This window comes from Acipenser ruthenus, chromosome 9 (genome assembly GCF_902713425.1).
Source record: "Acipenser ruthenus chromosome 9, fAciRut3.2 maternal haplotype, whole genome shotgun sequence".
Lineage (NCBI taxonomy): Eukaryota > Metazoa > Chordata > Actinopteri > Acipenseriformes > Acipenseridae > Acipenser > Acipenser ruthenus.
Window position 1 is genome coordinate 41,708,318 of NC_081197.1, and position 16,645 is coordinate 41,724,962.

At 38.8% G+C, this 16,645-nt stretch overlaps 1 protein-coding gene across 2 annotated transcripts in view; it reads right to left on the reverse strand.

Moving 5' to 3' along the window:
* Positions 1-87: 87 nt before the first annotated feature.
* LOC117405682 (ubiquitin-associated domain-containing protein 2-like) overlaps positions 88-16,645 on the reverse strand; it is a 55,504-nt gene continuing 38,946 nt past the window's right edge. The window contains exons 6-10 of one of the 2 annotated variants that reach the window (XM_034008931.3): positions 14,263-14,310; positions 9,718-9,963; positions 4,305-4,430; positions 3,607-3,719; positions 1,016-1,124 (exon numbers count right to left, since the gene is read on the reverse strand). In XM_034008931.3, the coding sequence (XP_033864822.3) occupies positions 3,648-3,719; positions 4,305-4,430; positions 9,718-9,963; positions 14,263-14,310 (492 nt within the window). In that variant the 3' untranslated portion in view covers positions 1,016-1,124; positions 3,607-3,647. Of the gene's footprint in view, positions 1,125-3,606; positions 3,720-4,304; positions 4,431-9,717; positions 9,964-14,262; positions 14,311-16,645 lie in introns of both variants that reach the window. The other variant, XM_034008930.3, reaches the window with a different exon arrangement.

A 16,645-nucleotide genomic window follows, 5' to 3' on the forward strand; every position in this document is an offset into this window, starting at 1 on the left:
CCACTGTTAAGATCAATTGAATAGACTCCAGGTTTACTTACACACACAGTCTATTAAAAAAACAATGAAGAAGTGGACACAAGGAGGAACAGTCAGTGAGGTAGGTTTTATTAAAGCATTTAAAATCATTTGCAGCAAAGTGCTTAACTTACAAAAGGGGAATTACAAAAACAGCTGCTTACTTTTTAATTAACCGAACCTTGCCTGTGAGTGAGTGCTGGCTAGATTAGAGACCAATTGCCATATACTGTATTCATACATTCCATGTGTGTGCTTTATATTGTGGTGTGCAAGATCATTCATGAACAAACTGGAAACATCATAATAACATAGATGTTCTTCTATGAACAAAACCTTAGTTTGCGGGGTTGGAACACATTTTCCGGTGCAGCTTCATAACTTGAAGTGCATGCTGATGAGAAAACTGAGATATTATTTAAATGGCTTGATCACCATTACCCTAGGATCCATTTTGTTTTTTTCCTACAAATTAAGTACCGGTAGACATATACAAATACAATGTATTTAAAGGGTTCTGTTCATAAGACTCTAAAGTTAAACACCAATTCAATAATTAGGGGTTATAAAGGAAATCCTAAGTTCACTGTATTTGACATGATAAAACATTTACCAGCACAACTGCATTCATTGTAAGACTCCTAGTAATTTATAAGAACTTGCCAGACTTCTTTATTAAAAAAAAAAAAAAAAACCTCCTTCAATTAAATATGCAATAGAATATCACCTATACTTTTCATGGAGTACACCTTTAACAATTAAACATGATCTTGCAATCATCAACTAAAATCCATCCAGGTGCTGCCCTTCATTTTGGCCAAAAAAAAAGCTTTTTCTGAAACCACAGAGTAATGTCTGGTTGTTTAACACCCATATCAAGTAAATAAAAATGCAAACTAGCAGTGTTTTATAAGGGAACTTCAAAACATCCACTTGGTATGTGACGTTATTCCTTCTTGCACTGTGTGACCATGTTGACCACATTTGTGAAACAGCTCTCAGCGCTGAAGTAGAAGGTTAGTAGCAATATTAATGTCATTATTTGAAGCTCTTAGTGCTTCCAAAGCATCCACTCTAGAAAAGCCCATCTCCATAAGTCTAGCCACCTGCAATAGAAAATAACACTATTAGAATTAGACTTACTACCAGGAATTAGCTACTGTACCACCCCCTATTTCCATACGATGTGCCCCTTCGAAGAAACTTTTGGCAAGTTACTGGGGAGTTTGCATATGGTATATCCCAAATATATCCCAAAATAAATATTTCAAACAAAACAGGCGTATACTTCAAACCCTTTGATATCTGTGGCTTCTTTTGAAAACCATTACCAGGAAACAAAAAATTAGAAGCCCCCTACATTTTAACAAAAAGTTAAAATCTCATATTGTGTCGTGTGCGGTACTGTGCAATTGCAGACATTTAAGTTAGTGATTAAAAATAATGATACAATTAATTAATAAAATGGGTTTACAATAAGTGTGGAATTAATTGGTTTTTTTGGACATAAAAATGACCCCTCTCCATACTGAACAATAAAACAGGGTCCTTAAAGATTTAGTGCTTTGTCATTCCTAGGTGCATTATTATTATAGACACAATGGTTCTAAGTGGGTAGCACAAAAGTAATCAATTGAGGGAAGACATAAATACTGGTACAAAGTCTCAAGTTGTTTGTCTTTACTTACAAATTGATTATTTTTACATTACCAAAACTATCACGTTTTCTGTTTATCCCACGTGAAATGAACAATTTACCGATGACGATAGATTTAATTAAGTAACTTATTTTTGGATTACGATTAAACATCACGGTTGCTGTAGGGAGCTCTGAATTCAAAGCTTTGAAATATGAAACAAAAAACTCTATACCCACAACAGCATTATGTATAGTGTATTGTATTGATAACAGGGTTTTATTAAGAACTGCAAAATACCCAGGCAAGTGTCAAATTTTAAAACAGGCAGAATTAATTCTTCCAACAACCACTAGAGGGGGGTGGTTCTCTCCTCTAGAAAACTAAAGAATACCGACAGAGAAAATAAATGTTATATTCTGTATGTTATGTTTGAGAAAAAGTATATAAACTAGCGTTTGATAAACTCTGAATAAAATGCAGCACACTCACTTGATTTAAAAATAAACTATTCAATATTAAAAAAAAAAAAAATGTAAAAAAAAAAGCGCAACTTAACGGATATCTTGGTATTAATAGGACAGGGTGTTGTGTTGTACATACTTAAGAGATTTGTACATCTTCCTTATTTGAAAATCATGTTGACTGAGAACTTTATAGGAAAACAGCGATTACTATGAATCAATAGTTCAGAACCAGGAGCGTGCCTTGAGAAAAAAAGTGTCTCTTTTTTTACCTTATACGCCTTATTCACGCATGTTTGGTTGAAAACGAGGCTTGGTGTGCGAGCAACTGTCATGGCCGCCGCAGCTACTGATAATATCACTATGTGGGTGAAATCTTTAATATGTGTTCCTCAAATAAAAGTTAAAGAAATTGATAAATGGGCAGATAATAATGCGAGGATTCCAAAAAATATACAGCAGAAAGGGTACAGCAACTAGATCGAGGGTTATATTCATGAAGTAGAAAGTAAATTAGCAAGCGTGTTTGTGATCGGAAAGTGAATAAGCTACTAGCCTATACTAGATTCGTAAAATATGTTTAGATCTCGCGGTTTTAGTTAGAGAACGTTTAATTAATATTGATGTTGATATCAAGCCTCTGTATTGTTTCATGTTTATTGGTTTGGTATAAGCATGTGTTAATTGTTTTCTAAATACAGTTAAGAGGCAGGAGAATAGATGTAGCGTTAGCCCTAAGGCGTTCCGGTCAATAAAGAATGAGTCACTTTACAGGGTTCAGGTAACACCATATCCGAAAACCTAGGCTTGGTTTGTTTCTCCAAGCTTAGTTCTGTTCAGTTATTAAACCCATTATTAAGATTCTGTTCAGTTGTATACTAATCCGCTGTTCCATTAGCACATTCAGTGTTTTGTGTGTAGAACAAGTGTAAGTATAATAATAAGGTAAGTAAAGACATTTTAAAAACAAGAATCAAATGTCCCTCTTTCTGTTATTCCTGTACAGTTTATTTGGAGTTAATTTAACATTAAGGATCTCCTTTCTGACCAAGTATTGTGTAACTCAAGCATATTTTTTGTTAACTCGCGTTACTAAACGTTTTTGTAATTTTGTTCAGTTGTGCTTAATACAGACTCTTTTAGTACACTCGGTGTGTCATATACGTTTTTTAATACAAACTGGGCATTGCATCCCACAAGACACATTCCCTTTAGTATCCATGCATAATCTCAAGCTTCTGCATCTTACTTATCTATTGATTAGGACTGATTGGAAATGCTCAATTGGCTCCCGGACAGTATAACTGAAATCTAATCAAATTTGTGACTATAATGAAGAAAATGTACATTCACACAGAAATGAAAGTTGAGATTTCTCTTCAGAAAAAAATTAATCTATATAATTAAATAACACATGTACAGAATTTGGAGTTTTAACACCTAAAAAGGACAATGTGCACTGGGTTACTTCTTAAATCAGAACGCACCAGTGCAACGCCATAACTTCTCTCCACTACAGTTGGAGACATCACCGACCGGAAGCTGGCTGCTGCACTCCAAGCCTCGTTTTGAGTCTGGCGTGAATAAGGTGTATTGTCCTCTGCCAGCAAAGAAAAGTGTGACAAGGAGGAGGTTTGATAACATGGTGGCTCCAATGCTTGCGGTGAGGCAATATCATTCAAATGATTTTTAGACTGGCATGATTAAAGCACAGAGGGGAATTTTTGAAATAAAACAAAATCTTGAAATATAGCAATTTAAAACTCCACATGACAAAACTGCACTGCAGTGCTATCACACTGATAGAAAGCAGCCCTTGGAGAGAGACAGATGGAAAGGAATACATGTGAATAGAACTAAAGAATGTAGAAAACAGAAATATCCATTTGGGTGGGGGTGAAACTGGCAGACAGAATGCTGTAGGTGCAAAAAAGACCCTGGAACAGGGAAGGAGACAAAATGCAGATTACAGAATACTGTATATTCTCCACCCCAAGCTGCTTTGCACAGAAAATATTATTTTTGGTATTTCTTTTTTAGTTTTGTGTGTACTTTTCCAATGCCATGTAACTGCTGTTTTAATCTTTCCTATATTTCTAAAGTATTCTGCAGATATCTAGTGTAAGACTCGCATGCATGTAGTGTTGAAAGAGTCCAATACAAAAAGAAGAAAAGTTAGACCCACCTGCTCTTCTGACACTTGGGGGGGATTGGCAGGATTGTTTTGGGCCGGCCGTGGATCAGCTTGATGGTTACCGTTCCGCCTCTGACGCAGAGAAGTGAAAAACCTATTCCAGTTGAGAAGACCTCCCTACAGAGGAAACACCAACATTCAGAGCCAGCGACTAGTTCATTTACAGCTGCTTTTAATTACAAAGAAAAATAACTGGGGAATAGTATTCATAAGTAAAGGTCTAGTACTATGGCACCTGCTTTATATGGGGTTAATGACAGTAATGGGTGAAACAAGTGACTACTGTACATTTTACTGGTGAATACTAGGGGTGCAACAATTAATCAATGCATCGATTACTGATAATCTGTCCTTAAATTTCCCGAGCTTCCATTACATATTGGTGAATCGATGCATCAAATTAGAACCCAGTTTGAAGTCTCCAGATGCCATTCCCCTCCGCTACGCGTTATCCAGAGGCTATTCCCCTCTGCTCTGCGTCCGCTAAATCGGTTGCCAATGAGCTAGTGAAGGTTTTCTCCCGGGTGGGGATCCCCAAAGAAATACTGACTGACCAAGGCACCAACTTTATGTCCTGGCTAATCCGCGGAACATGTAAACTTTTGGGGATTAAGATTAAGATTAGGACCTCGGTTTTTCAACAATGGTCTTGTGGAGCGTTTTAATAAGACCCTCAAAAACATTTTGCGCAGATTTACTGACAGTGACATGCACTACTGGGACCAGCTGATTCTTCCCCTTCTCTTTGCTATCAGAGAGGTACCTCAGGATTCTACGGGGTTTTCACCATTCGAGCTGCTGTATGGGCGGAGACCCCGGGGTGTGCTCGATCTAGTCAGAGAGATGTGGGAGGAACAGCAGGATAATTCGACCAATATTGTCCGGTATGTGTTGGATCTGCGCAAACGTCTTGAGTCTGTGGGAAAGTGGGCGCCTGACAATTTGCAGCAGGCTCAATGCAGACAGGAGACCCAATATAACAGGGGGGCCCGGTTACTCACGTTTCTGCCGGGGGATAAAGTGCTTCTATTATTACCCAGCTCTGAGTCTAAACTTCTGGCGAAGTGGCAAGGACCTTATGGAGGTTACACGGCAGATTGGGACGGTGGATTATGAGATCTGCCAGCCGGAGGGACGGAGAGAAAAGCGCATTTATCATGTAAACCTCTTGAAGCCCTAGTTGCAATAGGAGGCTTTGTTATTGGCGCAAGCAGATGACGTCACAGACTTGGGACCTGATCTTTCTGTGTTGGCGAAAAAAGGGTCAGTACAGATTGCAGATAATCTGACACCAACACAGAAATGTCAGGCTCGGGCTCTGGTGATGGAATTTCCTTATGTGTTTTCTCCCGTCCCGGGGCAGTCTCGAGTAGCCCACCATCACATTGAGATTGAGCTGGAGGGGCAAGTTCACCAGAGGCCATACCACATAAACGCAAATGGCAGGTAATAAAGGCGGAAATTGACGAGATGCTCAGACTGCAGGTAATAGAGGAGTCCCAAAATGACTGGAACAGTCCAATTGTTTTAGTGGATAAGCCAGACGAGTCAACTCGATTTTGCATTGACTTCAGGCGAGTTAATGAAAAATTGAAGCTTGACGCTTATCCCATGCCCCGGGTAGATGAGTTGCTGGAGCATCTAGGCACAGCTCATTTTATGACAAGACCGGATTTAACGAAGGGGTACTGGCAGATACCCCTGATCTCGGAATCCAGAGAGGACGGCGTTTTCGACTCCCTTCGTTGTACCAATTTAGGACCATGCCCTTTGGGTTGCACGGAGCACTAGCCTCTTTCCAGTGGATGATGGATCTCATTTTGCGGCCCCATCAGCAGTACGCCGCTGCTTACATAGATGATGTGGTTATCCACAGTGAGGATTGGCCGAGTCATCTGTGTAAGGTAGCAGCAGTACTGCAATCCTTGCGATAGGCTGGGCTCACTGCTAACCCAAAGAAATGTGCTATTGGGAAGAGTGAGTCGGAGTATTTGCGGTATGGAGTAGGGAGTGGCCAGATCAGACCGCTGATTGCTAAGGTGAAAGCCTTGGCTGATTGGCTGGTCCCTATGACCAAAAACCAGGTTTGCTCTTTCTTGGGACCAGCGGGCTATTATAGGAAGTTCATTCCGAGCTTCGCTACGCTCGCTACTCCCTTGACAGACCTCACCCAGAAGGCTGCCCCAAATATGGTTTAGTGGATGGAGCCGTGCCAGAGCGCCTTTCTCGCTCTGAAGCGAAGGCTGTGTAGCAAGCCAGTGCTATGCAGTCCTGATTTCAGTAGGAGGTTCACCCTGTAGATGGATGCGTCAGAGACAGGTCTCGGGGCGGTGTTGTCTCAGGGGGTGCGGGAAAGCGAGCACCCGGTCCTGTATATCAGCAGGAAGCTCCTTCCCCGCGAGAAAAATTAGTACCATCGAGAGTGTCTCGCAGTAGAATGGTCTAATCACTCCGGTACTACCTCCTGGGGCGACACTTCACCCTTGTTACAGATCATGCCCCCTTAGCATGGCTTTACCGGATAAAGGATAACAACGCCAGAATTACGCAGTGGTACTTGGCCCAGCAGCCCTATGCCTTCAGGGTAGTCCACTGAGCAGGGAAACTGCATCAAAACACAGATTTTTTCTGCAGGAAGAGGGCAGCAGCCTCGTAAGATCCGCCTGTCAGTCATGGCGATGACACGGAGAGGTGGGGAAGAGGGTGTGTTGGCTTTCCCTCTCTCTGAGTGGCCAAGAGGCAGGTCTTGGGGGATTACTCGGCCCATAAGTACTGCGCTTGGTTATGCATGCAGGAGGCCGTGATTGGGAAGACCTAGAGACGTTGGCTGAGAAGGCCAGTGTAAACAGACCAGGCAGGAATGCCAGTGGCTGGAGCGAGAGAACAAAATAGGCAAGCACGGCTGAGGAAGACAGCCAGCCTAAAGAAAGAAAATAATATATAAAATAAATTGTTATGTATCCAAGGGAACATGTATGAGTAGAAGGGGAACCTTGGCCACCCCAGTGTACAGTGCATAACAGCGTAGGACGGAGACCTGAGCTGACCGGCTTAGCGGCAGTGGGGGTACTGCATAAGCAGCACCTTTATTTTGTAGTTTTATTGCTGTGTTTTATTTTCCCTTTTCTTTGGACTTTTGTTATTTATTATTTCAGAGCACCTGTGAGTGCGCCAGCATTTAACTGTTTACCAGTATTGGTATTTCTGCGGTCCTGTTTACTGTTGCCGGTATTCAGGCCACGGAAAACAGCACCCTCTGCGGGCTAAAAGAAAATATAGAAAATAATAAAACTGGGCACCAGTGCGGTGTTTTCAATTAAACCTTCTGTCTCCCGTATGTGTCAGTGAATTGCCCATCACCCTTCCACAGCCATCTACAGTATAATACTTACAAGTAATTAAAGCACAGAAAACACATTTTCTCTCTGTGTCTACTCTGTTTTACTATCAAGTATATCCAACAGTCAGCGTACTAGCAGGGAAATCCTTTGGGTAGTATTTTATGATTCCCCTTTGGTATGAATATATAGAATCCAGACTATATTAGGTAGGTGGAAAAACCCAGGTCACTAGTGAAACTCAGTGCTCTAACATATTAGTGATACATTTCTTTATTTTTTATCTTGATCATGTGGCACATTCATATTCCAAGTATTTTATTGTTTTGTTTTTATTTTCTCAATGTATGAATATGCCTCAATGCTGCTGAAAAAGTAGTTCTTTCAAAAAGAATGACATCAGAACACTGTTTACCTTTCGTTTCTAGCGCTGTGGTGGAGAATCTAGTACTAGCTTTGTGCAGAAATTCAGTCTGCTGGGCTTGATCATTTTGAATGAAGTCCTATTCCCTTTCATATCCTACCTGCCGAATAAAAAACTTATACTACACGTGAGTCCACCTCGATGTAGAAATGTTTACATTATTATAACACAGATGTTTGAATGGTGCTCTGACTCAAAATCACACAACACATCCTTCCAGGTGACAAGCACTCCTGTCCTGTCAATTTCCACAGTGCCATTGTGTTTAATTCTGCCTTACTGAGGCAAATGCTATTTTCAATATTATTTTACTTGTAAAACACTTCTAAAAACCAGTAAACTCAAAATGTTAAAAGTTATAAATACATAAATAGGACATCAGTAGAGGAATAATTTTAAAGTAAGTTTATTTAACAGTTCATTTTAGTGTGGAGTGATGTGTTAAGTTAAATTTGTGTGACGGGGTGACAGATATTAATCTACACCTTCTAGAATGTCGTTCACCAATCAGAGTGCTCCCTCAAACCACGCTGTTGCATAATTTAAAACAGCCAATAAGGAACTCACTTATAATGAGGGGAGCAGCAGGTGTCCCCTGCTAATCATGCTCTGATAAGCCCTGGCTGCTATCAGTTCTGAAAAATGACAAGCAAATGGCACAAGATGGTGCTCAGTTTTGTTGTGTGTCAGGGGGAAAAAACTACAGTAACTTAAGAGTAGAAGATACAGTAGGCTTCTCATATTGGAGAGTCTTCTGCCATTGCATTCAAATAAAAAAAAATGGGGTGTTACAAGGTAATAATGGAACTGCCCAGTCAATAAAGCTAAAGACGGGAGGTCGAGGGAGTTTCATTATTACTGGAGGAACACGCCAGAGTAATGCCATTATCGGTATTACATTACAACTTTAATTATTCATTTATTCACCTCGGTTTGTCTGAAATAATCATTGTAATCTACTGAAAGAGTTCATTTATGGAAGACTGTGAAGCGTTTCATCAGTAAGCAGTAGTTTTAGAACAGGGTTTGTTAATTATTGAGTAACACATAGAAAGCAATGGGAACAGTGTCCAATTGTTGTATAATTTAAATACCAGAAAATATCTCTATTTTTAAATCTGCAAGAATACCCCTAATGGAATCTCCCTCTCTCTCATAATACCAACTTCTATCCCCAAAAATAGGATCACAGGAGCATTGACATTTTCTCACAGAAGATGACTCTTCAAAACAAAACAGAGGCCGATTGCAATGTTGCAATAAGCCTTTCACAATGCATGGTTTTGTACACTTTTGTACACCAAAACTACCACCTATGTTAATGACCATGCTTGTAATATGTGAAACCACATCCTGTTTATACTGTGTTATACTGTAGCTACTACTGGTTAAAAAAAAATCTTGTTTTTACAGCTACATTTACAAACAACCAGAGCACGTGTAATCACATAATAATTGCACAGTATACATCGCAGAGTATTTATCACAAATGCAATCTGAAACATCTGTAGGAGGGTAGGAAGGTATGATGAAAGCTTGGTGCAAAATCAAGACATTTAGCCTATTGTGTTTACTGTGTAGAGTGTGACTGACAGACATAATCTGTGCATAAGGCAATCCCAATGGGAACTATAACCAGTACCTGCTGCTGTGTATTCCTCCTCATCTGTGGGAGCTGTGAAAGCAGCACCTGTTGATCCAGCCGGTCCATTCTCTGTTGCCGTTGGATGTCCAGTGTGGCTCCCATTCCAACAGCAGACTCAAGGGTCGGCTCAGCGGTGGAGAAGAGAGGCTCAAGGGTGTAAGAGCCACAACGGGCAACCCAGTTGGGGATGAAAATAACATGTTGCGTTTTAAAAATATTTTCGTGGTAAAGCATGCCAGAAGTCTGCAAGCAAGAAGAACACAAAAACATCAGCCAAACTTTAATTACAATATGGTTTATTTATAAGGGGTGATCACAAGCTAGACTTTTATAGTAGCCACCCTGAAAAAACAAACTGTGCACAGCTAACTACTACTGCATTCACTGTCTGGGTTGTTGTTTGCATTTTTTTATGTCACTATCTTCAGCAAACCAGTAAAACTAAATATCTTATTGTCTTCCAGATGTAATTTTTTCTCTGATTTGGGTGAAGTAAGGAAAATGCTATTGATCTCAAACCTGTTCAGCAAAGCCAGACTCAATGCTTCGTTCTGTCTTCCTACTCTCCACCATTCTCAACATTCCCAATATCTTTATTGTCAACTGGCACACAGGGAAATTATTTTCTGTTTTCCCTAATTTTGATGTTCCTGATTTTTGTGCATGCAATTCAGAAAACTGCAACTAGTTTTTTCTTTTCAATGATGTTCTGTCATCATTGCTGGGGCTATAAACTTGTGGCACCCAGGTTGTGTGGCAACAGGAAAAGAGAAATTTCATAGTGACACTTTTTATAGTCATCCACATTCTCATATGCATTTCAATTCTTCTCTCTGTTCTTTATGTTTTAAATTACACAAAAGGTAGTGCGAAGGATAAATACCACAATAGTCTTTTGTCTGATGTCTGGACCCTAGCCAGATCATACAGGATAACAGTTTTCTTCTTCAACAGCTGGTGTTCGATAAACAAAAGGATTTGACAGTTCTTTGCCAAGGTGTACCTGCCCAGCATTTTGTTTTCATCTACAAAACTAAGCTAAAATCTTAATGGAATAAAAAGACCTACCCTTTAATTGTTGTAAGGAAATTTGATAGCCCATATTAATACATTGTTTGTATGGTACTTTCAATGGAGAGATATTGAGCACGGAGTTTAGGTGGGTTATTTTGGAATGCAGGGTTATATATATGACCATTTATGGGCATTTGTAGAAAGGGTCTCTGTTCTGTTCTGTTTTGGTTGCATGGGGGGATGGAAGAATCTCAGAGATAACAGAGACAGAGGAATGTTTGTGAGGCTTGGGGACTGGCCACGTACACAGGTTTAGGTGGGGAGGGTCTCATTATAGGGGAGTGTTCTATGTTATTAAAAAGTGATTGCAGCCATTGTCTGTTGCACTGATTCCATCCACTGTGACCCAAAGCATTTGTCTCTGCTTTCTTCAAATAGTTCTATACTTTCACTAATATTGTTTTTCAGTTTTCATCAATTTTTCCTTACATTATGACGCCACTATCCTAAAAGCGTTTAAAAGTACCGACTGTCAAAGATAACTGATGGCTTGGCATTTTAGGCAGTGTTATTATTACTATTTGTTTATTTAGCAGACGCCTTTATCCAAGGCGACTTACAGAGACTAGGGTGTGTGAACTATGCATCAGCTGCAGAGTCACTTACAATTACATCGCACCCGAAAGATGGAGCACAAGGAGGTTAAGTGACTTGCTCAGGGTCACACAATGAGTCAGTGGCTGAAGTGGGATTTGAACCAGGGACCTCCTGGTTACAAGCCCTTTTCTTTAACCACTGGACCACACAGCCACCTATACTATTAAGTGTTCCCATTAAGTAATGGCAGCCTTTCTTCTTCCCACATGAAACGACCAACTGCAATTCCATTGCGGTGCTGAAACAACAAGTAGTGCAGCAGTATGTCCTTGTATAGACTGGAAAACACTGGCTTGCACTTTGTAAGCCTATGCTGATCTGAATTCGCCCACCAACCATTATCATACAAGATATTTCCATGGGCAATTTTGATGATTTAAAAGGCATGTCAGATAAATATATGGTGATGATACAACTCTGATCACTTTCTGTATCACTATCTCTAAGAGCAATCAATCAGTCTTTGTTTAATCTTATTTACCTCTGGCTTCCTGAAGCATAAACAACTTTGTTAGCAAGTTTGCCACAAACAATTAAATATAAAAAAAATACTTCAAGTCCTCTTCAGCCAGGGTTAAATCATTGATTTTCAATTAACAGGCCAACTTTTTCTAAAACATAAGTATTTTTGATTGAAAGGAAGTGTTTAATAAAAAGGAGTTCTACTTTAAGTACTATATAGTAACATTGGACTGTCTCTTATAAAAGTCACAGTATTGTTGCAGTTTACCGTGCTTTTCCCCATAGTACCTTGGTTTGCCATGTTTATTAATATGCTTTACCATACATCGCTGCTTTACAATGCTTTCACTATGCTTTTTCACTAAGCTATTTCACTGAACTTTTATAAGGGAAATTCACAAATATGTATCCTACTATTGAAAGAAGTCTTTCAAACTGTGTTTTTAACATATTAAACAGTAAAAACAGTACTCATGTTTCATTCATAACATTTTTCACTGAAAAGTTTTGTGTCTCTTTTGAAAAGCTGATCCTCAACCCCCTCCCAAATCAAACAACGTTTCCCTAAATGTTAAATAGAACTTAGCAAACAACCTTTAAACCTACAATAGATTTTCACTTTTAGGCTTATTTGTCAAAACCCCTTCTGCTCCCTTTTTGAATTAACAAATGCATGTGAGGCAGATAGTTTTTAAAGCTACAGTACTATAAACATACCTTAAAACCAGTGTTCAAGTGCAGCTGTAAGGACAAAAAGCTAATCTTCGGTTTGTTTATTACTTGTGCATCAGGTAAACCTCCACAAAACCACCTGCTTTGTGTGCCCTCTGTGTTTTTCTTACTTGCAGGTTTGACCCCTCCCTTTTTCCAGGAACATTCATCTCTCTGGGGGCAGCTAATTAGGGTGATGAACAGTTATTTCCGTCTTAAACAGAACAGTTAAAGGACAAGAAACATTTTAATATTAATGTAACGGTCTACAGAACTTGAGAAACTGAAACTTCATGTGCTCTTTGAGAGCACACAAAAAAAGACATTATCCCACTGCAAAACAGAAGTCTGCGAAATTTGAAAAATGATTCTTTAGTCAAACTAAACTTGTTGTTGGGGATCAAAATTATTACAAAATATATACTAGAGGTCAGCAGAAATACTAAGGCACCCCCCCCCCCCCCCCCCAAAAAAAAGAAAAGTTTTGAATTGCAAAACTATTCAAAGCTCAGAGCTTTATTCTTGTTTTCAGAAACATCAGATACAGATCATGGTTTCCATCATGATATGATTAGGGAAGTGAGTTTGAGGGGGCTGTTCATCTCCCACTTTAAGTTAAAGTTTCATCTGAATGATAAGCAAATGACAACTTACATAAACACCAAAGATCACTGTAAATGTCACATCGAGTTTTATTTTATTTATCAGGTAGTGGGTATGATGAGTATGATACTGCAGACAGCCCATCTGGACTTGTGGTCACATGTAAAATCACCAGCCATCATCTGTAATTCCCCTTTTTTTCTAGACACAATTGCTGTGATGAGCAGTGCTCCTTACAGTGTGGGAGATAAATGTCCTTTCACACCAATATGTGCTCAGAGGGAAAGCTTTCTGGTCCACCTCAAAACCATCTATTCATTCATGAGGTTCCTATACTACAACGCAGGCATGTTTAGCTAGGCGTACACAGACGTAATATTAGGTTTGTTGTTGTATTTGTATGTGTTGTAAAATAATATTTATAAGGTTAGTCTTGATCAGTATAAACTACAGTTTAATAAACCCAGTTGAACCCCCACTGTTCTGAGTGAGTTTACATCAAAGTACATTTTAGCTCTTAACTCACTCACAGTTACAATGCAGTTAAAAGCTTTGACAGTGGATAAAGTTGGTTAAGAACAGGGTCTTTGTGGCGGTTTTGAACAAGCCGTCTTGGTTACAATGCTATGTGGTTGGCTAGTTTCGATCTGACAAAAATACAGTTCAAGAAATGTTGGAGAATGTTCTTAAAAAATATTCAACAACAGTATGGCACATACAGGGGTAGACAACAGACTCAAACAATGAATGCAGGTTGTATTGACTGGGAATTGAGTGCATGTGTACCGTAGTAAATAATAACAATACTAGAGGACTAAAACAAGTGCTTTGTTACGTGAAAAAGTCTACATTCTTTCTGAATAAAATCCCTATTTGCTACTTCACTGGCTGCAGAGGGGAATATTAACAGAGAGACATCAGCTAACTTTACTGGAGGCTACATAAGCATCATGCAGGGACCATGCGGACAGTCTGCAGGTACCTGCAGTTTATTAAAATAGCTTGTAGTTATGTTCAGTATTTCATTGTTATTTCCATCATAATGTGTGGAAGTTCAGAGTTTCTGGGATGATTTATTAAAGTTGGCATACTTACCAGTCCACTAAGGGCAATGATCCACATGAAAGAGCTTGACGTTAAAAGCTTCAAAAAAACAAAAACAATATTAATTAGAAAGCGGTTGAGAATGTCTATTATATTTAATAACTGGAGGGCAAAGGATTGTGGTATTCAAATATCTTATGTACAGGCCCAGTCAGAGACACTTCAGGCTCCAGGACATCACAACAGCCAAAACCTCTTCTGTGCATATACTTAAAAATAATCAAAAAATAAATTTTTACCTCAGAGAAACGACAAACATCTGATTTTAAAGTCAGTACTGGAGATTAGGCATTGCATCGCTAAATTTGAGAAACACAATGGATTAAAGTGTTTTATTAATATTTAGTTTCTTTTTTTTATTTCAGTCACATGCCTTCACAGGTTCTTGTATATTCTGGTATTTGCCCTGGCAGTTTTAATGGGATGCATACCAAGAAGCAGAGAATTGCATGTGTTTTATCTTGTGAAAGGGACTGGAGGAAATGGAGTCTGCTTCACGGAAAGCAATGTTAAACATGAGTATGTTACCAGTATTCACCAGATACTAAAATGTTGTCTGTGAAGTATGGCAAAGTGGTTAACAGTGTGCAGGTGATCAATAATCAGACAAACAATGATAATCCAGGTGCAATGAAGGTTTAATTGTATAATCCAATGCCTGATGGCTAACAGCAGTAAACAATAACAATGTTAATGAAACAATACAGTGGAGTGTATTGCTTATTTATAATCCGCGGGTTTGCAAAAATCACACCACAATGATAAACAAGTAAGTACATATGCTTGTGTGTGTTTTACACAAGCATATGTACATACATACAAATTTAAATGGCATTTAAAGTCATTTACAGCTCAAGGTTTGTTATCATAACAAAGGCTGCTTCATAATATACAGAAATCCTAAAATGAAATAATTACAGTTAAGCAGAGAACTGAATCCACTGATATAAAAATAACACTGTAAAATGTGTATCAATGCCCTATCTATCTATCTTGCATTTATATAGCGCCCTTCATGTGTTCCTTCATAAAAAGTTAATTTCCTTAAAAATGTCAAATGTAAATAAGCTCTGAACACTTACAACCACAAACTTGCTTAAAGAAACAAACCACCTGCCCCACTACCACAAAACAGTCATATCCACCACATAAAGAAAATGGAAGCCTCATACTACCACAAAACAAAATCTGAAAAATCCAGTAAAAAACACAGAAACAGGAAACGAACAACACATACAGTAAAAGAAAATATGGTAGCAAGTAGAACAAATAAGGCAGTATCACTTTTACAACCATTGTTCCCTCAAGAACAGAAAAGCAAAGTGCAATTCACGTTGACGAAAGAAACATAGCTGACAAACCAACAAATATATCAGTTTGAATTCATTTACTTTTAAAACAAAAGAAAAACACAGAAACTACAACAAACGCATTTTTTTTTTTAAACTAAAATGATATGATAGGTTGTTTAACAGTTATTCACTACGACAATGAAAGCCATGTATAATTCAGTTTTACTGTTGATGTACTTTGTATATTAGAACATAAGGCATACTGCAGTGTAAAACCATATGATATGTTGTTCATGTTGCTCAATGCTACGAATTACGGTGATTTAAATTTTACGATCATTTTATGATATACAGTAAGCTCCTACTTGTGACCAGCTCAATACAAAGCTCACAGTTGATTTGTTCATTTTTGTTACTTTTTGGCCAATTCAGTGCCCATGACAATGACGCTGACTACAGTCAGGTAAGGGGCCTGCAAGGACCAATGGAGCCTCCCTTTGGAACTCTACGAGCGGCCCTAAATCCTCACTTCAACACCCCCTGCTCTTCAAACAGACTGCCAGTTGCGTGAAATTATGTGGTGTTTTTGTGATGATGACAAATGTCTACTGGTGGCTAAAACTGAGACGCTAACCTCACGACCTGGCCTCCCGAGGGGAAAGATTTCTAGAGCTTTACAAACGTTTGTGTTTTTCAACTGGTCATAGAAAGCTAAACACTGCCTGGGGATTATCCCTGATTGATACAATGTGAGTTTTTTGCTGTGATTTTATTTGGTCATATTAACTACTGCCAAAAAAAAAAAAGAAAAAAGGCTTGGTTTACAGACAGTATATTCTTTTAGTTTTGCTGCTACTGAAAATGTAATAAAGCACTTGCTTTTTCTGATGTTTTGCTTAATGGGCCACTACTGCACCAACCACTGCAATAATGTTTATTAAGTCAGGACTTCTTAACTTTTTAGATAAATTGATCCTGCACATCCAGCATTATACCTCTGAACTTTATCATTCTACACGGATTCATCTTCCAGTATTTTGCCAGTCTTTGAAATCTGCGTTTCTAAAGTGACTGACCCTCCT